Source organism: Zosterops lateralis, assembly GCF_965231275.1.
Source record: "Zosterops lateralis genome assembly, chromosome: 8".
Lineage (NCBI taxonomy): Eukaryota > Metazoa > Chordata > Aves > Passeriformes > Zosteropidae > Zosterops > Zosterops lateralis.
In genome coordinates this window covers 10230613-10256615 of record NC_139768.1, presented here as the reverse complement: position 1 = coordinate 10256615, position 26003 = coordinate 10230613, and the positions used below count along the sequence as shown (strand labels likewise).

The following is a 26003-nucleotide window of genomic DNA, read 5'->3' as shown; positions in this document are numbered from 1 at the left end:
CATTAACTAAGAGCTTTGCTAGATAACAGAAGCTGAAGCATGGCATCAATGACTCTGATAAGGACAAGTGTATGACCAATCTGCTTGACAACTGACAAGAGGCTGGGGTTTGGAGCAGACTGCAAAAAGAACACAAGAAAGCGATTTGCAAAGGGCATTCCAGTTGTTTGCCTTACATCTTCTTTCCTCTGTCTGTATTGAAACAAGACTGGCAATCAGCTAAAATACCCTCGTCCTCTTGTCTCTCCACCAGAAAGTAAATACAGAAGAAATGCATTGTTTTGGAGTATTAGCTGCACTGTCTGTTTTCAACATCATTGCTTGTTTGACAAGAGGCAAGCCTTTGGAACACTGGGACAGGCTATCAGCTATGGGAAAGTCTGATGCACACTTTCATGATCCTGGGCAAGTAGAAGATGAGAGCCATTTCAACTTTAAATCTTTCTTGGAGAATATGAAGACGGATTTACTAATGAGTTTGAATTTGTCAAGAGTCCCCTCACAAGTGAAGACCAAAGAAGAGCCACCACAGTTCATGATTGATTTATACAACAGATATGCTGCAGACAAGTCCTCCATCCCTGCATCCAATATTGTAAGGAGCTTCAGTACTGAAGGTAGGAGAAGTCCTCAATATGTGTACTACAATTTTTAAAGAAGTACATGAATAGTAAATAGTCAGATTCTTTTGAAATTCGGAGGAAACAGAGATCCTAACTTCCACAGATTCTTTAGAAATGAAACATTAATATTTTAGATTGTATTCTTACTCTATAGTTTCTTTCAATTTTTAAAAAATGCAGTTATCTTTAATTTTCTTCTTTGATATTTTAACTGTACAACATCTTTTCTCAAATGCTTGAACTAAGATGATGCACCAAATAACAAGGTTTAAGTGAAGCATGTTTCTCAATCCTAGATATTTGGAACTGAGTTTTTATGTTAGGATGCAAGGTTTTGATCAGCTATAACTGAGACTGATGCTAGAGAGTTTTTCTTTCTGGTGGGCTCTGTACATTTTTAACAAGGAACAGCACTGCTCCTCCAAAATTCTGGGTTAGACAAAGATTTATATGGAAATGGTTAGTCATGCTTATATTAACAGAAAAATTCAAGATCCCTGTCTATGTAACATTAAATAGACTTTTAAAAGATCCATCAGGCAGTAAAAAGTTAGAAGTGTGATCCTTGTTATAAAAATGAAACAGGGAAAAATGAAGTTTCTGTTAATTTGAAAAATAGACATACATAAGTAACAACACTACAGAGAACTCCAAATTCCCAAATTAGTGTGTCCCTAGTCCTGAAATAGAATGAAATCTCAACAATAGGACCTAGATTATAGTTTCCCTATCTCACTCTCCCCTCTGACTACTTTAGAGGGTAATTGATCTGAAAAAATAGCAGCAACAGCCAATTAAAATTGCCCTAAAACCCTGTCATGATTAAGCAGTTAATTTACATTGAGCATTAAATAGGCATCAGGGATGACTTTTAAACACTACCAATCTGATCTTCCAGCCAAATAACTGCCCCTCCCAAGGCAGGGTTGCTGGTACTGCACATAGATTTGGAGACAACAAACAAATGTGAACAAATCCACACAAACTCACAGGAACAGTCTGGGACCTGGCCATGAAAGGCTGCTTATCACCAAGTCCCAGTTCACATAGACACTGGAGCTTCAGTTCAGGATTTCCCCAAACTCGCAGTCAAAGTTGCTTTCAAACTTATCTGCAGAAAACAAAAAAAAAGCCTCAGCACAGCCAGTTCTTAAAGACACTTAATATGCATATTAGAGCACCTCATGTCATGCATGATTATAAGAGTAGGAAATCACTGGGGGGTTTTACAAATTCTTTGTGTAAAAATATATTTAGCAAATTGCTAAATCTGAAAACTCTACACATGCCCTATTTATGTACTTAATACTGCCCAGCATCATCCATACTTTGTTCTAGGTAGCCTCTTTATGCTTCCCTCTCCACATTCACCTGGCTATGCAATCAAAGTAAAATACTACCAACATCAGAGACTTCCATTTCCTCTTTTCGCTCTCTGCCCTTGAAACTTGGCGAGAAGAAAGACGGGTTTATATATATATATTTTTTAATGCTGTGCTACCATGCTCTTATATTATCCCTAAAATATATCCTGAGTCCTTTAAAATCAAGTTACTTGGACAGTCAGAAGCACTGTAACCACATGTTTTAATTTCCTATTGCAGATGTTGTTTCTTTAGATTCACCAGAAGAAAAACCATTTAAGAAACACATTTTGTTCTTCAACATCTCTATTCCACAATATGAGGAAATCACCAGAGCTGAACTGAGAATTTATATCTCCTGTCACAGGGAAGCTGGGTCTCTCTCTAGGCTGGAAGGCAACATGGTAATATATGATGTTCTAGATGATGGCCACTGGGAAAACCCAGAAAGTACCAAATCTTCCCTTGTCTCCCACAATATCCAGGAATGTGGTTGGAAGATGTTTGAAGTGTCCAGTGCTGTGAAAAGATGGGTTAGAGCAGACAAACTGGAGACTAAAAATAAGCTAGAGGTTGTTATAGAGACTAAAGCTCTGAGTGGTTTTACTTGTGGGAAGCTGGATGTCAGTGTTACCCCTAAAAATCTGCCCCTGTTAATAGTGTTCTCCAATGACCGCAGCAATGGGACAAAGGAGACCAAGGTGGAGCTCCGTGAGATGATTGTCCATGAACAAGAAAGTGTGCTCAAGAAACTAGGGAAAAACAGCAGTTCATCTGAAGAGGAACAGCAGGGAGAGGAAAAGGCCATCACTGGATCTCACCTGCATTCCTCCAGAAGCAAGAGAAGCATTGGAGCCAACCATTGTAGGAGAACTTCCCTCCATGTGAACTTTGAAGAGATTGGCTGGGATTCCTGGATCATTGCACCAAAAGATTATGAGGCTTTTGAGTGTAAAGGAGGTTGCTTCTTCCCTCTGACAGATAATGTCACCCCAACTAAACATGCTATTGTCCAAACTCTGGTGCACCTCCAAAATCCCAAAAAAGCCTCCAAGGCCTGTTGTGTTCCAACCAAACTGGATTCAATCTCCATTCTTTATAAGGATGATGCTGGTGTGCCCACTTTGATATATAACTATGAAGGGATGAAAGTAGCAGAATGTGGCTGCAGGTAGTATACAAGGCAGAATCTCTAAGAATAGGAACATCCCCTTTTTCTGTTTTGTGTAAATCTGTACAATAGTGATGCAAATGAAGACCATTGCAAACAAGGTATGGGGCTGGTTGTTGCTGCTGCTTATTTTAAGGGAAAATTGGCATTTAAAGAATGGCAATCATTGTAAATAGCCTGCATTATATATCCTGGCAAAGTGAATACTGGATTAAAATATTGTGAGATTGAATGAACTATGCATTATCTGGTGACAGTGATACAATGTCAATGCCTTATTTCAAACTTTCTGTTTAATCGACTGTATTTAGGTCACAAACTAGAGGATTTTCAATGGGGGTTTAAGATGTCCTGCAAATGTTTAACAGCTCTTGAAATCTAATTCTCTCAGTCAACTCTGACATTTTCAACTTCGGTAAAACTCAGCAAATGGAATTTTGCCTGCATGATAAAGTCAGGAATCTAAATCCAGGAAGCCTTTTCTCATATCAGTAATCTCAGAGGCTTTTACAAGCAAATTATTTGTTCCTGTAAGTGAAGATTTGCAGTATTCAAAACAGAAGAGACTCTCACTTATTTCATTCCCAAGTTTCCTTCTGTGGGTAGCAGGTGCCTTAGTTTCAGCTTTCTTATCCTCAATGTCCCTATTTTTACCCCTTTATGGCACATACTTGAATGATAAGAAGTGCAGCCTTCCGCTTCTAAGACACTGTTTCCTAGGAGGAGCAGCAGCCCTTATCGCTGCACAAAGATAAGGAGCCACTTTGACCTACTGCATATTCTTAGTATTTCTTTGCAAGAACATGCAGTCAAATGATGTCCAGCCTTAGAAGCTGTATCCCAAGAGTAGTGGGGGTTGGCAGAGCTGACCAATTTTGAAAAGCACAGGCTGCTTATACAGGGGCCTAAATTTGTTGTTCAAAGTCTGGCATGAGGTTCTGATTTTTTAAAAACTTCTTAAGAGAAATTCTATTTTCCATACAAAATTCTTTGATCTCTTAGAAGTCTGGGAAAAATGGAAAACTTCTGTGTTCTATTAGATTACTGTATGAGAAATACACTATTTATGATATATACTATCTATCATTCTTCTGACTTTGGTTGTATTTTCACTTAACAAGGATCCCATCTTTCCTGCAATTAAACTTCCTTTGATGCTAATGGAGGTTGTGCCTGTAAAAGGACAAATTGTCTTCAAATGGTTGCACGTGAGAGGTGTAAGTGCTGTACAACATCACCATAGTGCACCTCACTTCTACTCCTTCACCACCTTGCACACACCTACCTAAGAAACCTTTTGAACCAAAGCCTTAACAAACTATGCATCAGTTCAAAAAGGTGAAGAATATTGATGATGCAAAAATCTAAACAGTACCCTAATACATGGAAGCAACAGAATTTAAATCAATAACATATGTTTTGAATTAGGACAGCCTGTGGGCAAGACGAATTCATTTGGCATGAACAGGTCAGCTTGAAATCCAATACATGGTTTATTTACTATTGTTAACCTAATACAGAGCAAATAGCAGGTGAGTGGGAGCAGGGCAGTTGTAATTCCATCAAGAACTGCTGGTTAGATCACAAACCATGAGCACAAAGCACGATTCACTAGAATTCTTCAACTGATTTATAGTTGTCTTCTTTAGAACTGGTCTGCAATTGGATCAGATCTGGGATCTGGGTCCATGCAAACTCTATACATCCCTAGCTGCATGCCATTAACCTCTTAAGTTTCCCACAGCAGTAATCATTTTATCATTGGTTTCTGTCATTTTACAGTCATTGTTATGTCTTCCTCCTACCAGAGCCCCCTGTATTCTCTCCCTATTTTTTTCCTCTCTCCTAAGCTCCTGACATTTTATGAAACTTCTCTTAAGTGACAGAAACAACCAAACATCCACTTGGTGTAATCACATTAGAAGACTTATTCACCCTCATGTCAATGTAATTGTAGCTAAGTGCCCTCCAGTCATCTAAACACAAGGTCCTAGTTATATTTTGACTTCCCTGAATACGGGACTTTGTCCATAATTGAATGAAAAAATGGGGAAGGGGAAAAATCTTCACAGAGAGAAGTTCTCAAGAATCAGGGCGGGGTGGGGGGGGTGGGGGGGAGGGTGTTACATTCTGAAGTCAAACATTGATCTTTATTTCCCTTATTTGGCTGGGGAAGAAAAAAATACCCCAAACCATATTTTGGCTCAAAAACCTCAGCTCCTAGCTCTGCTATCAGAATTCCAGAGAAGACCTACAGATCCCATCACAAAACTGGCTTAGAAGTTGTTTTTATATTTCAGTGAAAAAATCAATTGAGTTTCCAGCTTTAATGATCAAATGCCCATTGGCTTAACATTTTGGTTGGCATGGTAGTGAAATGAAACATGAATCTTTCCACAGGGTAATGAACAGGGTCAAGAAGAAATGAGAACCCAGTAGTGACAACAGCTGCTGCTGCTACCTTCAGCATGGCTGAAGTGCATGTCAAATTGATGTTCAGCTTTACATTTTGCAGCTTGATTTATGTTTTGCACATTTAATTTTAAATAATTGTTTGAGATTGCTCAGGTTTCAAATGCAACAAGTCAGCCAGGTGTTCATGAAGGTTCTAGAAAGTCCACAGTCAGTGAAGAACAGGTAAGCATCTTGCCCCTGCTTCAAGCTGGGCCCCACTGGACACTGAGAAACCCCTCTCCCATCACTGGATCATGAATGTTGACCAGCAGCTTGCTGTTACTGAGGAGCAGGTTGGCAGTTGTGCAGCATTCAGCAGATGCACAGTTAAATTTAAAATGTACTTGTTTAACATAAACACAAGGCTGATGTATGTCCTACTTCTCAGGCCTGTTACCTATCTGTGTAACAGTCCTGTAACATCAGACTCACCAGCTGACTCCACAGCCAACTTTAAGGCTAACCTATAGCACTTCACTCTGAAGAGATAAACATGGTAAGCTGGTGGAAGCTGGTCAGAAGATATAGCTGGTGCTATTTTTACATAGCTTCCCACCTTGTCTGTGTACACAGCAGACACAGTGTCCTCTGATCTCACCCACTCCTCTATGCCATGTCTCAACACGGAAAAGCAGCTGATGCAACTTAACAATACAGGACCAGCAGTCACTAAAACCAAAAATGCCTCCATTTTCACTATTCTTTTCTAGAGGGGAAGAGGCAATAACCTTATGGGAATCTGGAGGTGTTTGGCTAGTATCTGCTCAGATGCCTTTATACTGTAAAGATCCTGTCAATGTGGAAACATTAAGCTAAATTAACAATTCCTGATGTTCAGAGTAAAATGTTTTAGATGGCCTCTCAAGGAAACCTATCGTTTCAGACACAGCTACACCTCACATGGTTAATGCTGCTCAGCATAGGTGATCTCGGCCTCCTCAGAGCCTGGCCTTTACCACACAGGTAACACACACAGATGTGTGGCCGTGCACGATGGAGATCCCCATCACCACACACTGTGAACTCCCAGAACATCAGTACCTTGCTGTAACTCCTCACAGACATCACTGAATCAGTTTGTTACTGCAAAGAGTTGCAAGGTATAGGTAGAAACACATACTAAGCTGTCAAAGCCAACATAGTAAGTGAGCAATGTCTTTTGTCACATAGTAAGTAAGGCAAGACCCTGTCCTCCAACTGCGTGCCTGCTCCGCATCCTCTCTGGCTGCTCTGAGCAGCTAATGGCACATTGTCTGTGATGAGCACGTCTCTTCTCCTTTGTTAACTCCCTAGAGAACCATTTGCTGTGTCTTCAGCAGTCAGAAACAGGGCAGGTCCCTTGGCAGTCACTGGAGAGAGCTCTGCTCTTCTTCTCCCAGGTGGGATATTCTCCACCTTCTCCACGCCACCCTGGCTCTCACAGGAGCCCATCGGCAGCTCAGAGCCATCCCCAGCCTGCTACCAGTGCTTTTGGTCAAAATCAAAAATCTAGGACCTTCTGGTGCTAAAAATCTACTGCACCTTCTGGTGCAAAAATCTAACACCAAGGATTTAAGGATTTCAGCTTTTCTTGTTACAAATGTAATCATAAAGTGACTTAGAATACTATTTCCATTTTCATAAAATGGAAATATTTCAATATTAAAATGATGCGAAAGAAAACATCCAACTTTACTTTTAATCTATACAGGTTTGTACAGCATAGGGAAAACATTGGGACAAAAATCTACTTCTTTTGGCATGGGAATTAGAAAGGAATCTAAGGGTGATATTATTAATTCTTTTTATTTCTCAGGGCCCTAGAAAGCCTACTCAGGAACAAGGTTTCCTTTGTACCAAACAGTACAGGAACAGAACAGAATAGACAGTCTTAGACCATACCTATGCAATCCAGTCATTCCTGTCACAGACAGCTATGAAGTAGTACTGACCCAGACTTGTACATCTATAAATTCAGTGGAGGTTTGTCTAGAAATACTTATTGAAGTCCTGGAAGCATTAAATATTTCATTAGCATAGTCCTGTGCTTGAGCTAATAAACTCTGCCTCTCAGTATTTGGAAGCCAGCTGTCACCTTTACATTAATTCTAATTCATACATATAATTTAAAATATGGCTGCATTAGAAGACTTTACCAAAACTAAAAGTAGTTTATTCCAGCTTTCACCTTTATCCTGTTGGCATCTCTGCCAGTGAAAAAGGTGCTCTTGCTGCCACCTTCAGATGAGCCTCCTGCTACTGCGGCTTGTCAGTGACCAGATATCCACACGAGTCTGATGAGGAAATGGTGGGATCAGCTGCCCGTGAGAACTGGGGAATATTGGAGCAGAATATAGAAAGTAAATAATATACAGAAAAACATTTAATCTTGCGCCTATGTGATCTGAGTAATGCAGACAGATTAAAAAATACCTCTTTTCAGAGTATGTGGGAAGTTCATACCCACAGGAAGTCAGAAAATGAAATATTTGTGGGCAGATTTTAAAGGATCATAAAGTTTTATGAGTTATAAAACCTAAAACTAGGCCTTAGCTACTTAGGTCTGCTCAAAATTAAAATCGAAATAAGAATTTGGCTTGAGTTATATTATAAATTAGAATAGATGGTAGAGTTATAATTTGGATCTGGTTATTCAGATTTCAATGAACAGACTTGCATTAAACAACATATTTGATAAAAATTTAAGCTACATGTGCATCAAAATGAATAAGCAAATGGTCATTCTCCAAATCTTAAGGAATTCACACCAAGCAGAAAGGATTCTTACCTTCTAATGCCATCTATAAAGAATTACCAGGGTAGCAGTGAATGTTACATGTCATGTTGAATTCAGAAATACATACTGAATATTCAAATTGAATTTCAATAGAAATAGGTTACTGAACACATCCAGTAAGGAAAAATAGTTTTTTCCACTGTCCTAGCATTTTAAATTGAGTGTCTTGGAAAAAAATCATTAATTTTACATTTACATTGTGAAGCTGGTTTTGTTTGTATGTGGCAATGACAAAGTACATGAGAATGAATGTGCATAACTTGAGAAACAAATTGACCTATGGGGTTTTGCCTTATCTAATCTAATATCAATCCCATATATATTTCTCAGTATCTTTGCTTCGTAAGAAGCTCAGCTACAGTTCCCAGCACTTCTGATATGAAAATCTTTATATACTGTGATAAAAAAAAAAAAACCAAAACAAAATAAATGTTGGGAAAATAGAGAAAAGGGGCTTTTTGCTAATCTTATATAACAATCATAGGCAGGAAAGTGCCATTTTTTGATTTTTAACCTCTAGATAAGGCCTCACTGGAGAAGAATATTGTTCAACTGTGGAAATACTTCCTTAAATGCTACAGAAAATATTGTCATGTAAAGAGTTTAGCAGAGATAGATAGACCTCATTTAGGTGCAGAAGGCACAGCTGATACCTGGCACACTCTGATTAAAAATACTCAGATGCTGTCAGTTCTTGTCTCCTTTCTGACTATTGTCTTCATGGAAATTCATCTATGTTTGTTACATTCTGAGTAAGATGAGGTGACCGTTAGCACCTTGTAAATAACACCAGTAACACTCTTTGCACAGTAAGTTGAAAGTCATGAGTGTCAGGCTTCATTCAGGACACTCACACATGACACCAACAGAGTGCATCCAGACAGGCTTAGACCATCTTTAGACTCTTCCCTCCACATGCAGCAATATTTTGACAGGAGTGGAAAAACGTGCTCTTCCCAGATTTCAGAGTCTATTCTTGTGGCTACCTCCATCAGGGGCTGGGGTAGCAATTCATTTCAAACTTGAAGCCAGGAGTCTGTTCTTGTATATTTTTGGCATGTCATACTGAAGCTCAGAGTGGATACAGCATGTATCCCGCATTTTCTGATCCTCTTTCAAACTCTTAATACAATAGGGTCTCAAATACATTGTGAGCAGAAGAAAACAACCCCCTCACATTCTATTTTGGTATGTTGAGCCTGAAGTCTATTGGCTGGGAGCTGTCATCAGACATGACCATATGTTACCCAACAGTATTACAAGTAAATCCTAATTGAGTGCAAATTGTGAAGATTAAAGTCATCTCAGATTTAGCTGTATTATGTTGAAGCAAATGTGTTTCAAAGTCCTGTTTAAAATGCTGGCAATTCTCAGCACAGAAATTAAAAGGCTGTCATTACCTTGGATTTTATGAGCTGTGCTAAACGTCTGGAGTTCCTTGTTTGGAACCCTTAGTCATGGAATGCAAGAACAGTCCTTTACGGCTCAGACTAAAAAACACCAAAGACAATGTATTGTCAACAACTTTTGAAAGAATATTAAATATTGATACAACTTAGTCACTGAAGAATCTCCTCATATAAGCACTTTATAAATAATGGTAAAAGGCAGAATGATTGCTGTTCTAACTGTGGTTAAAATCAGTATTGCATTTAAGCAACTCACTTTCAGGATAAGCCAGGACCCGTTTGCAACAGGCAATACCTTTTGGAAATAATTAACTGCTAGAAAGATCTTCCTCGATGATTGAAGTTTATTACTGTTTCATAAGAGGCCTGTGAAGTAGTAAGGAGCTGAACTTCATCTATTGGTGCACTTCGGATGATGCGCTCCATTTTAATGAGATTAAAGGTTTAATGCAGATAAAAGATCTGTTCAGTGCACCTGGATTCAACACAGGGATTTCAGTGCAATTCAGAGTCATGGGAGAGCTATGTTCATCTTGATCAATAAGAGCATCTGACTTCTTTTCTATTCCATAAAAAGACAAAATGATCAGGACACATTTCTTGCTGTTTTCAGCACTGATCGTGTGCAGCATACCTGCTGAGGAAATCTTTCAGCCAACTCTAGTGCTGGACATGGCTAAAGTCCTTCTGGACAATTACTGCTATCCTGAAAACCTCGTGGGAATGCAAGAAGCCATTGAACAAGCAATCAAGAGCGGAGAGATCCTGGACATCTCAGATCCAAAAATGCTGGCCAGTGTCTTGACAGCTGGAGTGCAGGGGGCTCTGAATGACCCAAGACTGGTGATTTCCTATGAGCCATTACCACATGCAGCTCCCAAACAAGAAGCTGAGGGTTCCCCTACTCGTGAGCAACTTCTGAGTCTTATTGAGCATGTGATCATGTATGACAAGCTGGAGGGCAATGTTGGCTACCTGAGGATTGATTATATCATAGGAGAGGAAGCTGTGCAGAAAGTTGGAGCTTTTCTTGTGGACAAGGTCTGGAAGACACTGATAGAGACATCTGCCCTGGTGATAGATCTTCGTCACAGCACTGGGGGGCAGATTTCTGGCCTCCCCTTCATCATCTCATACTTGCATGAACAAGACAAGAGTCTGCATATTGAGACTGTATACAATCGTCCCTCCAACACCACCACAGAGATATGGACACTGCCAAAGGTGTTGGGACAGAGGTATGGCAAAGACAAGGATGTCATTGTTCTGATCAGCCAACACACCACAGGAGTGGCTGAGGATGTGGCTTACATCCTCAAGCACATGAACAGAGCTATCACTGTTGGAGAGAAGACAGCAGGGGGTTCACTGGACATCCAGAAGCTGCGTATTGGTCCTTCCAATTTCTATATGATGGTTCCTGTGTCACGATCTGTGAGCCCCTTGAGTGGGGGTGGACAGAGCTGGGAAGTGAGTGGGGTAATGCCATGTGTGGCTACTAAGGCAGAGCAAGCCTTGCAGAAATCCTTGGACATCCTGGCAGTGCGCAGAGCAGTGCCTGGCACCATCAGCCGCCTCAAGAACATATTAAAGGACTATTACAGCTTAGTGGAGAGAGTGCCTGCACTACTGCGGCACTTTGCCACCTCTGATTTCTCCTCTGTGCAGTCATCTGAGGACTTGGCCACCAAACTCAACGCCGAGTTGCAGGCTTTATCTGAAGACCCCCGCCTGATGGTCCGAGTAATGATGCCAGGTGAAGCTGCTGATCCCCCAGCTGAGAAGCCAGTTGGAATGGCAGCTGACTTACCTGACAATGAGGAGCTGCTGCATGCCTTGGTGGATACTGTCTTCAAGGTGTCAGTGTTGCCAGGCAATGTTGGCTACATGCGCTTCGATGAGTTTGCAGATGCCTCTGTGCTTGTGAAGCTGGGGCCTTACATTGTACGCAAAGTGTGGGAGCCCCTTCAAAATACAGAGAGCTTGATCATGGACCTACGTTACAATCCTGGAGGCCCTTCCTCCTCTGCTGTGCCTGTGCTACTCTCCTATTTTCAAGACCCTGCTGCTGGTCCTGTCCATCTCTTCACAATTTATGACAGATGCACCAACCATACACAGGAGCACAACAGCCAGGCAGAATTGCTGGGCCAGTCCTATGGGGCGAAGCGTGGCATCTACCTGCTCACCAGCCACCACACTGCTACAGCTGCTGAAGAGTTTGCTTACCTCATGCAGTCCCTGGGCCGTGCCACCCTGATCGGTGAGATCACAGCAGGAAGCCTCTCACACACCCGTACCTTCCCTCTGCTGCAGCCTGGGCCAGGAATAACCCGTGGCCTGACTATCACTGTTCCTGTTATCACCTTCATTGACAACCATGGTGAAAGCTGGATGGGTGGAGGAGTTGTTCCTGATGCCATAGTGCTGGCTGAGGATGCACTGGAGAAGGCTGAAGAAGTGCTAGCCTTCCACAAGAACATGGGAGTGCTTCTGGAGGGTACAGGGCAACTCCTAGAGGCTCACTATGCCATCCCAGAAGTGGCTGGTAAGGCCAGTGCCATGCTCAGCACCAAACGGGCCCAAGGGGGTTATAGATCAGCTATAGACTCTGAGACTTTGGCTTCCCAGCTCACCAGTGACTTGCAGGAGACCTCTGGAGACCATCGGCTTCACGTCTTCCACAGCCACGTGGAACCAACACCAGAAGAGCAGCTTCCCAATGTGATTCCCAGCCCCGAAGAGCTAAGCTACATCATTGAGGCACTCTTCAAAATTGAGGTACTGCCAGGGAACCTGGGTTACCTTCGCTTTGATATGATGGCTGAGGCAGAAACAGTGAAGGCCATTGGGCCACAGCTGTTGCAGATGGTATGGAACAAGCTGGTGGACACAGATGCCATGATTATTGACATGAGGTACAACACAGGTGGCTACTCCACTGCCATCCCAATACTTTGTTCCTACTTCTTTGAGCCCGAGCCTCGGAAACACCTCTACACTGTCTTCGATCGTAGTACCTCCCGCAGCACAGAGGTGTGGACTCTCCCCCAGGTCACTGGGAAGAGATATGGCTCCCTCAAGGACATCTACATCCTTACAAGCCACATGAGTGGCTCAGCAGCTGAAGCTTTCACTCGCTCTATGAAGGATCTACACCGGGCCACGGTTATTGGTGAGCCCACGGTCGGTGGAGCCCTCTCAGTGGGCATTTATCGTGTTGGTAACAGTTCTCTATATGCCTCCATCCCCAGCCAAGTGGTGCTCAGCCCAGTCACTGGGAAAGTATGGAGTGTGTCTGGGGTGGAGCCACACATCACCATCCAGGCCAGTGAAGCCATGGCTGTAGCCCAGCACATTGCCAACCTGCGTGCCCAGGTGCCACAGATACTGCAAACTGTAGGCAAGCTTGTGGCAGATAACTATGCCTTTGTGGACATTGGGACTGTTATAGCATCCAACCTCACGAAGAACATCAACAAAGACAGTTATAAAAGGATCCATACAGAGGAAGACCTTGCCAGGAAGGTGACTGCCATCTTACAAGCTCTTTCTGATGACGAACACCTGAAATTACTCTACATCCCCGAACATGCCAAGGACAGCATCCCAGGGATCATGCCAAAACAGGTACAGTTCTCTCGTACTCAGGTATAGAGATGCCAGCTGGAATTGGAGCATTAAGTCAGATACCTTGTCTTTTTTCTAGCCCATACCATAAACCCACCCTGATTTACCTGTACCCAGAGGAGAAGCCAGTGCCTGAGAAGGTTTCATGGGTTGAGTTGTCTCTGACACTTAGGGTAGTAGCTTGCAGAATTTAATGGTAGTTCTGGATGCACAGATTTTGGAAACAACCTTCAAGCTGTAATTCTCAGTTGCCATATGCCACAAGCAAAAATGAAGGGCTTCAGGGTTAGAGGAAAGATATCTCATTGTTTCTGTGATTCTTCCTCTTTCAATGCTGCAGCTTTTCCAGCTGTAATTAATTCAGAAACTCTCTAGTTTCAAACCCAGGTTGTAATTTGAGGGAAGTTTAGTTGGACTAGAGTAGTAAATGCATACAACTCACTGAACATGCAGCCATATGCTCTTTGATGGACTTTTCGATATAAAATTGTAGCAGCTGCCATCTACAACACCAGAATAATCAGCAACTCCTTTATAGTGGCAGTGGAAAGCTCCTTCTAATTGTATCTCATGCTCAGCATCAGACAGTTTCCCAGTGACCTAGAAATACTTTGGAAGAAGTATCTGGGTGGAAGTTAGGGGACCCCAGGGAGAAATTGATTTTTAATAATCTACTTTTGCCCTTGCTGTGTGGTTTGCATAACAGTCTGTACTTTGTTCTGAGCCTGAGTGTTTATACATTGGTCTGCCTTGGCAATCTTTCTTGTTCATTGTTGTGCTGGAGGGAGCTCCCAGGAGCACTTGTTAAAATTCCATCTTCAAATTAAATAGAGGGTTAGGATAACCTGATCCCTTTCTTGGATGGAGTTAGCTGCTTTTTGGCTACTGCACTAGTATGGCTATCAGAGACGTATTTTCCCCAGAGACTCATAAAGACTCATAAGACTCATACTTTTTGAAGAGAAGGCATTTGCTTTGCAATGAACCAGAGTAGACCAAGTGTCAGGTAACTATTAAATGTTTCCTGAGGGAGGAAATCCATGGACTTCCACACTCTGAAATTTTTGGCATGTATGATTTAAAGTGGCCATGACCTTTGTGGTATTATCACAAATACTAAGGTCAAGGACAAAGTCTAAGCATTGCTGGGGTGGATTTTTTTTTTTTTCGAGTTTGTTAACCAAGAGATGCTGCCCACATTCTTGCCTCTGAGAATGGAAATAATCAATTAAAGGAGTTTTAAATTCCAGCACTCTCCCTCCTAACTTGGTTGAGTGTAGAAAACTTCAGTCTAAATATCTAAAGATATTTCAATGCTTTTGGCAGATTCTGTGCTCAGTTGTTACCAACATACCAGTAGTGACACATCATAATTTCTTTCCATTCTACAGAATGGAAAAATCTTGTGAATTAGTCACTCTGTTCACTGAAGGCTGTTGATGAATATTTTTGGTGGTTTTTACTCGTTCAGATCTTACTTTATTCCGACCTTAAACGGTGAGAACAGAGGATAAGTATCTTATTTGTCACATGACATAAAACTCTGATCCTGATAGTTCTAGTGAAGAAATGCCATTATATTATTCAATGCCTATGTTTTACCATAGTTCTTTGTCAAACAAAGTGATTGGAAGAGGTCAGGGATACATCTATAAGAAGGAAATCACATCAGTGTGCATAAAAATCAGGACAAATGTGAGAGTTCTCCAAGGTGAAATAATGTAGCAGAGAATCATGTCTCTTATGAAACTAATATGGTTCCCAGAGGCAGAAGCATTCCCTCATATTGCTGGAGAAAATCAGGAGTCAAACAGACAAGAGAAAATTAATATGTTAACAAAGACAGTGAAGTCATTAAAGGATTTTCCTTGAGATGGAGGTAAAAGAAATTTTACCTGTTCCACAGAGCCCTGGGAAGCAAGAGCACCTTTATCTCCTGTATTGCTTTTGCAGCCATAAGAGGGGTGCTTTCTGTAGAACATTTCAATATACCCCAGAGAGCAAATACCTTTAGAATACAGTTAATCATATATGATGGCACTTGCTGCATTTATAAATTTTAAAAAAAAATTAAAAATTCAGCAGCCCGATACATGGACATGGTGGGTCTCTTGATCTATGTCACATTTATTCTTTAAAAACCTAAGAGCTAGTTTTTCTCTTGTGCTACCTACTTTCCAAACCACCCTCTCCCTTGACAGTAGAATTTTACTGGTAATGACCTTGATGGTGAAGCAGATCCAACACAATTAACTGAAAGTGATGATGAATAACTACAGGAAGGATGGGATGGGACATAGGAGACAGACAAGTGAAACGCATGCAGACCTTCGTATCTGCTGCACCAGAATAGCTGCTGAAGCATTGTACAGGGGAGTGAATGTGTCTCCTCTAAGCAGCAGCAAGGTCACTGCTAGTCAGTCTTGTCAGCTGCATAAATGTCACTTTCCAAAGTCAGACTTCCTTGAGTTAAATTTTGTCTATATTTTTTGTGATCCAGAAAACAACGTTTTGCTTATAAGGCAGAGTTCTGTAAACTTGCTGACCTGCAGTTTAATACCTGCTTCTTATTCTTCTGTGTCTCTCTCCCTCTCCAGTCTCTACAAACTGAAACATTTGTGTTTGTGACTGTCCACCTATGGAAGAACTGCTGCCTGATTTTGGCATAAGTGTTATGCCCATTTTAAGTGACAAAGGGTCTCCCTGAGTGATTATTTTGGCCCCTTCCTAGTGACCAAATACTTTTAATGCAATCTTTACAGCTAAGAGAATTTTTGTAATGACAGTTTAGATAAGCAGCTGGAAATGGTGATCAGAATAAAAGGCAAAACCTAATCCTTTATAAAAAGAAATTGCTCCTGCATTCATTTCCTTCTGTTTGCAGATGAATAATATGTACATATAAGAGAGTATTGTACTTGCTGAAGGATGCAATAATTAAGAGATGTTTCACCAGAAAGAAGTACAGTTTGCTTATATCCCTTCATTAATGAGTGAAATCAAAATAGTCAGCCTCCAACTGTCAAGAAAAATAATCAAATTGCTACATCGATTGCTAACAGGTGGAAAAAGAATTGTCGTAGGCCCCTATGGTGTTGATTTATATCAACATAACCACAGTAAAGTCAGTGGTACTATGCAAGTTTATGCAAAAGAAAACTGTGTCATGTTTAGCGCTCATTGGCTCTTCACCTTTTGCAATTTTTGCTTCCTTGTTTCTAGGGTGATAGTAGTTCACTGCACAACTCTGGGAGGAAAGTAGCTTGTTAAGGGGGAGTCCTGTAAAAATGTAAATGGGTTCTTCAGAGTTCATAAGCTGAGCAGAAGTCAATAAGGTCAAGCTGTTGCAGTAAATACTCATCATCATTGAACTTGAATGGGTAAGGAAGAATATAATCAGAAGACAGGATATCTTCTGCTACATATAGTTCTAAAGAAAATTCATCTGGAGTATAATATGCACAGTCTTGGGCAATGGTTTTCTGGAAAGATGTGGCTCAAGTATGGAGACAGCAGAAAAGAGGGACAGGAGCAAGGAGAACACTGAATAAAACTAGCCTTTAAAAAGTTTAAAATATTTAAGTTGTTTATCCCAGAGAGAAGAAAAACATGGAAACAGTCTTCAAATACGTAAGAGACTGTTTCAAATATGAAAAAAAATAATCTCTTCACTTGTCCATAGTAAATAGGTCAAGATGTAATGCACTTAAACAGTACAAAGTAGTGAACTTCGACTGTTTACACTAGATCTTAAAAACATCTTTCTAATAGTAAGGCTGGTGACGTACTAAGGTGGATTGCCTGGAAATCACCCAGTACAATGTGTGTTCTTAAGAGTAAGTGAGAATGAGCTGTCAGGGCTATAGCTGATCCTGCTCAGTCCTTGAGCTGGAGGCCCTACTAGGATGAACAGGTCCATTCCAGCCTGTGAGGTACACAAGGAACCCAAATGTTCTAAGAAAAGTGCAACCCTACCACTCAGCCCTCAAGATCTCATGGTTCTTAAACTAATCTCAGCATTCACAATGGTATTACAAGGCTATTGACTGATAATATTTTAACAGCCAGCAGTTGACAATGCTAGCAACCTTAATGGAAATCAGTTATCTTACAATGGTCAGCACAAAAATAGCTATGAAAAAGAGGTTCCATCAAAACAGACAAAACAACTTAAGGGAGAGAATAGAGGGAAGAGAGGCACATTTAGAAAAGTGGTTTGCCCACAGCTGACGTTTGTGTCAATAACAGAATCAGGGATCAAACTCCATGCACAAGTCCCAGGGCAGCATTCTAAGGTCCTATTTTGTATGACATCATGTGTTTTGCTTAGGCCACTTACCTGTGGAAGGAGTCTGTAGAATAGGACTGCAGACCCTATATAGTTAACGAAAAAACCTTTCTCCTTGGCTTAAAGTAGAGTCAGCTTGGAGGCCCTTTAGTGTAGCCACATTGCTTAGAGTGTGCACCTGAGGGTTTATATTTAACAACAAGCCATTTGTATGTAAACATTGTCTGACTGAGCAGCAGATCTTACTTTCAGCTGCATCCTGTCCCAGCTTGTCCTTGGCCAGCAAACAGAGCCCTGCTTTCCAAAGGACAGCATATGATTGCTTCCTGAAGCTTGACTTACATCCTTAGGTACCCACAGCACATGGCCCATATGCCAGCATCATGAATCTGTGTTTTTTCCAGGGCAGTAACTCTCTAATGTTAGTCACAGGCTCCTCACCTCTTTTCTGAACCTCTGATGAAAGGTTCAGACACTTTCTCTGGCACCCCAAAATTACATTCTGACTGCTTTTAATCTGATTTCCAGTCTTAGAAATTTTAGAATAGATACATATTCCTATCTTTTCCTGCAGCCATGAAGAGCTTTCATTTAGATCCTTGCACATTTATTTCACCTCATGGGACCTGGGACTTTAAAAGCAACCTGCCCACCTTGAAATTTATAATGAATTTTCAAGAGTTAGAAAAACCAAAGTCCTCAGGGAACAAAAATGTGGTGCATCACAGTAAAGGAACAATAAGAATAAAGAAAAAAAATAAAATCAGAGGGTTATTATTCTTAACATGTTCATGGGTATGCATTTAGCAGTAATCACTAGAGACAGAGATAAGACATTTGTGTGTTCAGTTAAAACATCATTAGTAAATGGCTGAGAGTAACACATCAGTTTTATTTTTAGATATTACTAATGAGTGATGTTTTTATTTTCCTCCTGGGGAGGAACCAGTATCTCTGAACTAGGCATAAATTCTGTCAGAACAATCAATGCATGCTGGATATATTTTTCAAAACTGTGATTTGTTAATCAAAGTACAGTGGGCAGATCAAGTAGCATTGCTATCACTGGGAAGTGGATTGGAAATGACAAACTCAGCAGTGCTGGACTGACATGTTTACAGTCCAGATACAATCGTTATTTTTACAAGTTATAGTAATAAAAAAGGGTACAGAAGAGCTTGCTCTTACCATCAGATCAACAACAACTGGCCAGCAGAGCTTTTAAATTAATGATTGAAATTTTGGTAGTTTTGGCATACATCAGGGAGTGAATGGTGGAGTGTCATATGGTGGATCATTTTCCGCTAGGTAACCCTGAGCTGTGTCAAACACTGCTGCATTTACACACCTTGGAAAAAACTCTGCTGTGGCAGACCTGCTTTTGGCAGGAGCACAGCTCCAGGCCAGAGCACTATACAGAGGTCAGGAGATTACTTGACTTCTCTGTAGTTGCAGAAAGCCCAAGTGCCTGCCTAATTCTGTGGCATGTTGTAGACCGGAAGAGCACCTCTAGCACATGGCTCACTGCTGAGTCCTTGCTCTTTTGAGTGTAAAGGCATGGATTGTCAGGGGATGAGCTATGGCAGATGGCAACTGATTTTGAAAAAAAGGTGTAACACCATTTTCACAGCAACCCTGAGGAAAAAACACCAAATGGCTGAAGGTCATGTAAGTTGTATGTATTCTAGATTCTTATCTCAAGCTGAAAGAGACTATTCCATTTTCAGATACTGCACACAAAAGAGAAGTTTGGCAATAGGAGCTGGCTATGTCCCAACGCATAGAGGGGTAACTAGGATGACTTTATTATTTGGCTACACATTGCTACTAAAAAAATGTCTGCAGTTTAATAACATAAGCTAAGCAAAATTAAATAAATCGCAACCTAACACGTGAGGCTCCAGGCACATGGCCACCATATAAGAGATTTAGTATATCTAATTCATGAGTATCCTAGCACATGCCCAACTCATCAGGTTCCTCACTGTCACAGGGACTGGGTCATTAAGAGGGGCTGAGGCCACTGGCATCTGCAGCCAGCAGCTGTTTGTCCAATGAGGCCAATCAAGAGATTATGAAAGTCCCAGGTGCTGTATTTAGAAACAACTCATAAAGGCACTATGTAGGCTGGGGTGGCAGGCCTGGGACTGGGATCTATACTGCAGGCTGAGATTGTTCTTGTAGTCTCTTTGCTTCAAGGAAATTCTTGTATTTTTGAAAAATAAACTGAGCTCTGGGTGCCTGATCTGGATGCCGGGCGTGTTATTGATGCACCTTAGATTGTGCAAAAATGCATCAGGCAATGCTGACCTAGGTTTAGTGTTCAAAAATATTGTAAAATTTATTATGTTGTTCAAACTTGGTCACATTCCTCACACATGTCCCACCTGGATTAAACATGACCCATGTAATTTTGTGTCAAGCTACCAGTGCTATCATTTCCTGAAATGATTTGTTTTGTCTTTCCACACTCTTTCAGATCCCTCCGCCAGAAGTATTTGAAGATTTGATTAAGTTTTCATTCCACACAAATGTATTTGAAAACAACATCGGCTATCTGAGATTTGATATGTTTGGAGACAGTGAACTTCTAACCCAGGTGTCCGACCTAATGATAGAGCATGTTTGGAAGAAAATTGTTCACACAGATGCATTAATCATAGACATGAGGTAAACCTTTGAATGGAAAATAACCAAAGCTCTTTCAAAGCAGCATTTTATTTGTAACAGTGAATTAGCTGTACATGGCTTGCTGTCCTGTTTACTGGCTAACATTGCTAGGATTAAATGAGAAAAGGAAAACAGCCAAGGAAAATAATAACAGTCTGGAAGTATATCTCAAGATAAATTGTATCATCACTTGAGATGTTTAGAACTAAATAGACAAATTTAGGGAATAGTTTGCAGAATGCAATTCTGGATGTTACACGTGTTTTATTTCTCTAATTTCTTTCTAATCTAACTCTCCATGTCCTGCATATATATATATATATAAATAAATCTTTTACTTTATGTAGTGGCCAAGATTCAACAGTCAAAAAGACCATGTTTAAGGCTGTGTTACAACATTTAGTTTGCCATATCTGCAGTGCTGAATAATTCTGGGCAATCAAGTCTGTGCAGAAGGGGCCTGTGCACAGAGCACAGAGGTACTGTAGCACTCCTGGGCTGGGCCCTGCTGCACCACACTGCAGCATCATACACCTGCTCTCTGCTTAGAATTCTGTTGGACACTCCAGTGTGTCAGCAGTTCTCCAAATCCTATAAGCCATAAGATGTCATCCATTTGTCACCAGCTATCAAAGCAGATTATATATATATATATATACACACACATTTCCTACATAATATTTAGGGAACTTATTCTCTTGTTGTGATCTGGAGCTAATGTGTGTGAGCCCAGAACATTACAAATATAAACCAAAGAAAATAAGGGCTTTGAAAGAACTTGGTTTTAATGTTAGAGCCACTTGCATTGTGGCTCTATTGTTATCATGGGGCTCTTAATATTTGGTAATCTACTTAATATTCTTGTGGGATTTTCAGCATAGGGAGGAAAATCTGAGCACAGTGATGAGAGCAGAGACAGAGATCTCACTACATGAGCACAGAATAGGCAAGGCAGTGACCAACATAACACACCCATGGCTGAATTTGAATTCAGCCAAAGCACCACCATCTTCCAGTAGACTTGAGATAGGATTGGGACTTTCCTCTTTCTTGCCCCAGTTTTCTCCCAGACTAAAAACTTCAGGGCTGGGGGCACTGAAACAGCAAAGATGAAATCATATCTCAGGTACCCAGTGGTATCATTGTAACTCTTTTCATGTATTTTTTTGTTTATCTTTTTTTGCATTTGATGTATTTTCAGTCCTTTGAGTGCACATAAAAGACCCATTCTCTGAAGGCATATAAAAGAGAACCCCAAACAAATCTTTTGAAATTCTCTGTTAGCCAATCTTATAATTTTAAGACTGATGATTGAAATTTTGCATGGGATTAACTGTAATGAATAATGTTTATCATTTTACAAGTTTTCCTCCCTGAAACAGCTGGGGCCACTCATGAACTTCATATTTGGATAATGCCAATTTTGCATGGGATTAACCATAATGCATAATGTCTTTCACCTTAATATTTCCCCTTCATAGAACAGCTGTGCCACTCATGAACTCCATAGTTTTAACTCTCACAGCATTGATAGGAGACACTGATAAACTAAAAGGCCTGCCTAAAGTCACATAAGACATCTGTTAGAAGGAGTACTAGCATTCAAAATTTAAATTAAAACTCTGGCAACTGCTCAGTCATTATTACTGACTAAAATTACTGCAGTTTCACTGTCTGCAAGAGAGTCCCAGGAAGAGCATTCCAGCATTGCCACCAGCTGATGGCACCTGTGGGATCCTGGGCTCTGCTGGGCTGAGTGTGCAGCAGCAGCAGCAGAACCTCCTGGCAGCACAGCACTATCAGGGACATGCTGAAGATGGTTATTTAACTTCTAGCCAGTCACAGTGTCAATCATACAGCTCCCAAATGCTGAAGAATAAAGAATATACCTACACTCTTTAGAACAGAGGCCTCCTGGATTGTCAGATTCTTTTCTGGAGGTGAAAAAATCTTAGCCATAGATTGAACTGAATAAACTCATTTTCCAGCAGGTTTTTGCTGGAATGCCTGTGCTAGGTACTTCTAAAATCACCTACAGGAAAGTACTGAATCCTCACTATCAGTAAGTACAAACATTTCTAGAGCTGTATGTGCTCTAATATTAGTGAAAAGTGTCAGGCAAAAATATTTTAGTAGTTAATTGTATATATTCATAGCAGGGGTTCTCCAATGACAGGCTCTTCAGTAAAATTAATCTTCAGAGACTGCTATGGAATTAAACTGCAACCAAATTTTTCAATTATGACTGTGCTAAATGAAGGAACTAACACAATCTTTAGGCACCAAAAGAATGACCTCATTTAAACCACGAAGTTTTTTTCATTTTGTGTAGCAAAATATGAGAACACAACAGTTCTACAAATATCCGTTGCTTTAATTGGAATCTACTTTTATGTATTAGGGTTTAGGTATTTGGTCCTTGCTGGCTGTGTGAGGAACAAAATGTGTTACTCAGAGGATAATAAGAATCTGGTGTTTCTCTGTGGATTTAGAGTCTTTGCGTACTTTCTGATTTTTCCTAAGTAACATAATGAGAAAAAAATAGACCTTTAAGTTTTGTGTTTGCTTTTGAAGTTAGTTGTGGGCAATAATAGTCCAACACTCTTAGACAGGATTTTGTTTATCTGAGAGACATGCAAATGCTGATAGTGGAGAATGAATGTAAATGTAACAAAATTTAGCCATAAGCCTTTTCAGGAGTGATATTAAGGAACAATACTGGGAAGGGAGACTAGCTGGCTGGCACAAATTTTCAATTATTTCCTTAATATTTTTAATTTTTGAAAAGGTACAATATCGGAGGCTCCACTACACCCATAGCAATCCTATGCTCATATTTCTTTGATGAAGGACACCCAATTCTCTTGGACAAAGTTTATGACAGACCCAGAGACTCAACAAAGGAGATATGGACCCACCCACAGCTCAAAGGTAAATGACAATTTTTCAGAGTAGCTTTTCATGTCAGATGTCCCTCCTTGTCACTTTAAAGTGAGCCATTAAATCCTTTTTAAACTCATTTGGTGAAAGCACCTGCCATGATCATCTCAAGCTGTGTAGAGAATGTAGAAAAAAAAATGTACCTTTCAGCTATGTCACCCAATGCCACCTACAAATAACAGTTTCTCAGTCCTAGAAATGGAGTATGTTAGGCACAGAGGTTTGTAAATTGGTCCCCAGAAATTTAGCCAACTACTGTGTGCAGCAGCTGTAACTTATTGCTTTTAAAAGCTGCCAAAATTAAAAATTAATCCAGTGTTGCCTAGACCTCTAGTAACACCTCTTTCAACACTCCCATGCAGTTTTTAGCTTCCTACTACCTACCTGTGTAATCCTCTACATCATTAAATGAAAACACCATAATACCCCAGTTTGTCCAGAAAAGAGAAAGAAAACCACCAAATTTTGTACATCTGGGTGAGTTTGAATCATTTTGACAATGTGTCACACACACCCCACACATACCCTGCCCCAGTTTGTGGAGGTTGAAAGGATGTTGCAACATGGAAAAACAGAGCTCTTCAGTGTCCACAAACTGCAGTTAGACTACTAAGAAACCTTAAAAATGGAGTTTAATTATTTTCCCCTCTCAAGCTAAGACAGTAGCAAAAAAGTTAATGCAGTCTGCAGTTGTTGGCCTGGATCATGCTGAAATGGTTAAACTTTTTCCCAGTCTGCAGGGTCCATCTATTTTCCCAGGCAGTCAGAGGTGGGTTGTGCTTAGGGATATGATTTCTATGGACACATTCCAGTTCCCATCAAAGAGAACAGGCAGATTCATTAACTTCAAAGGAGCTGGATCTGGTCCTGTATTATATATATCTACTGAGAAAAGAGTCTTCTAATGGTTATTATGTTTATAGTGAAATGAGAAGACCAAAGATGGTGTGAAAATTAATTACCATGCTATTGGGGTCCTCTCTTAGAATTTAGCATGAGAATTATATGTCATACTATTACTTACTTACAGATTGACATTTTTAGAGCAGTTTAGTTTTTGAGTTATCAAGTCCTAGCTATTACCCACTGGTCACTTTTTCAAAGAAACTAAACTCTCAAAAAGTATCTAGCATGTTCAGATGTATTGAAAATAAGGTTCAAAGCCCTTCCTATTCCTGTCAGCTGTTTTATGTAAGAAAATTAGATACTTGGCTCAGATCCTAATAATAAAGGGGTATTTGTTGAAGAGTTTGGAACAAAAGCCATGTAGAGCTTCCATTTACAAACTATAAAAAAGCTGTGGGAAACCACTGTAATTGTAATTTCATAAAATAATGCCTGCACAGTTATTACAGGCCAAGCTCTATGACAGCCGTATTCCTAGAGCAAGGATGAGGGTGAAACTGAAGATGCTTCTGAAGGAGTTTCGATTACTGCTGCAATGGTGAAAAATGTCATTTTTCTCACCTGTTTACTCTGATGAGATCTGGAGGTCCTGTAAAACTCAAAGCCACAGAAGAGCTAACAGTAGTAATCATGAGCTGGATTCTCTCCTTATGGAGCTCATAACCAGAAACTGATGGCACAAGAGCAACACACAGGGAGACAGCATTTTTTTCTTCTTTTTTTTTTTTTTTTTTTTTTTTTTTTTTTTTTTTTTTTGAAACAGCATATAGTCTGGGCTAGTGTTAAAAGTACTTTAATGCTATCATAGACACAAAGTAAATTTCCAGACTTCTTGGGTTGTTAATAGCAGATAGGTAGAAAAGCCTCTATCTTGGCTTCTCTTTGCTCTGTTATAAAAATAAATCTCTGAAAATTGATTAATTGCTGATGGATTTTTTCCTGCCTTGCAGGGGAGAGATATGGCTCTCAGAAGGGGCTGGTAATCCTCACCAGTGCTGTGACAGCTGGGGCAGCTGAAGAGTTTGTCTACATAATGAAGAGACTGGGCAGAGCTCTCATCATTGGGGAGCAGACCAGTGGTGGCTGCCATTCCCCACAGACATATCAGGTAGATGAAACCAACTTCTACCTGGTCATTCCCACCTCCAGATCAGTCATCTCTGCAGACAGCACCTCTTGGGAAGGGAAAGGAGTCCTTCCTCACATAGCAGCACCAGCTGAAACAGCACTCATCAAAGCAAAGGAGATGCTCAATGCTCACCTACACAGCTCCAGATAGCCCAGTGGAGGAACACATCCCCAGTTCTAATGCAAAGCTAGCTAGCTACCCAAATGTAAACCCTAGAAAGAAGTGGGAGCTTTATTTCAACCTCTGTGGTCAGTGATTGGGTCCCTGTACATGGCTCAAAATGATTCCAACATGATGGTATTTTTCCCCATTCTGTGGCACCCAGCTCTTTCTGTGTATTGTTGAAATACTTTAATAATTCACTGGGGTTTCTGGATTCCTCTTCTGTAATCAAACATTAATGTTCAGTGTGTCAGTTTTTTAAAGTGTAGCTACCAAACACAGATTTCCTTTCATCCCACAGAAAATCCCAGTTGTCAGTATTGAAAGCACATGAAAAACTTTAAAAGCAGAAAAGGCTCTTCTTTGGAAATTGTGTACAATCCTATTTATACATCTTCAAAAATTAAAAGTAGTTGGAAGAGTCTGTTTTCCAAAATGCAAGAGCTAAATTAAGTCTCTTCCCTATTTCATCATTCAGATG

At 40.5% G+C, this 26003-nt stretch overlaps 2 protein-coding genes across 2 annotated transcripts; both read left to right on the top strand.

Annotated features, from left to right (window-relative positions):
* Positions 1–271: 271 nt before the first annotated feature.
* Positions 272–3162, top strand: GDF2 (growth differentiation factor 2; the record flags this gene model as incomplete). Its single annotated transcript, XM_083865845.1, has 2 exons — positions 272–617; positions 2228–3162. 2 exons carry the CDS (start codon positions 272–274, stop codon positions 3160–3162), a joined length of 1281 nt encoding a protein of 426 aa, XP_083721971.1.
* A 7217-nt stretch (positions 3163–10379) lies between these two features.
* Positions 10380–25510, top strand: RBP3 (retinol binding protein 3; the record flags this gene model as incomplete). The annotated part of the gene is made up of 4 exons (XM_083866936.1): positions 10380–13427; positions 20195–20385; positions 23174–23316; positions 25182–25510. 4 exons carry the CDS (start codon positions 10380–10382, stop codon positions 25508–25510), a joined length of 3711 nt encoding a protein of 1236 aa, XP_083723062.1.
* Between the last annotated feature and the right edge of the window lie 493 nt (positions 25511–26003).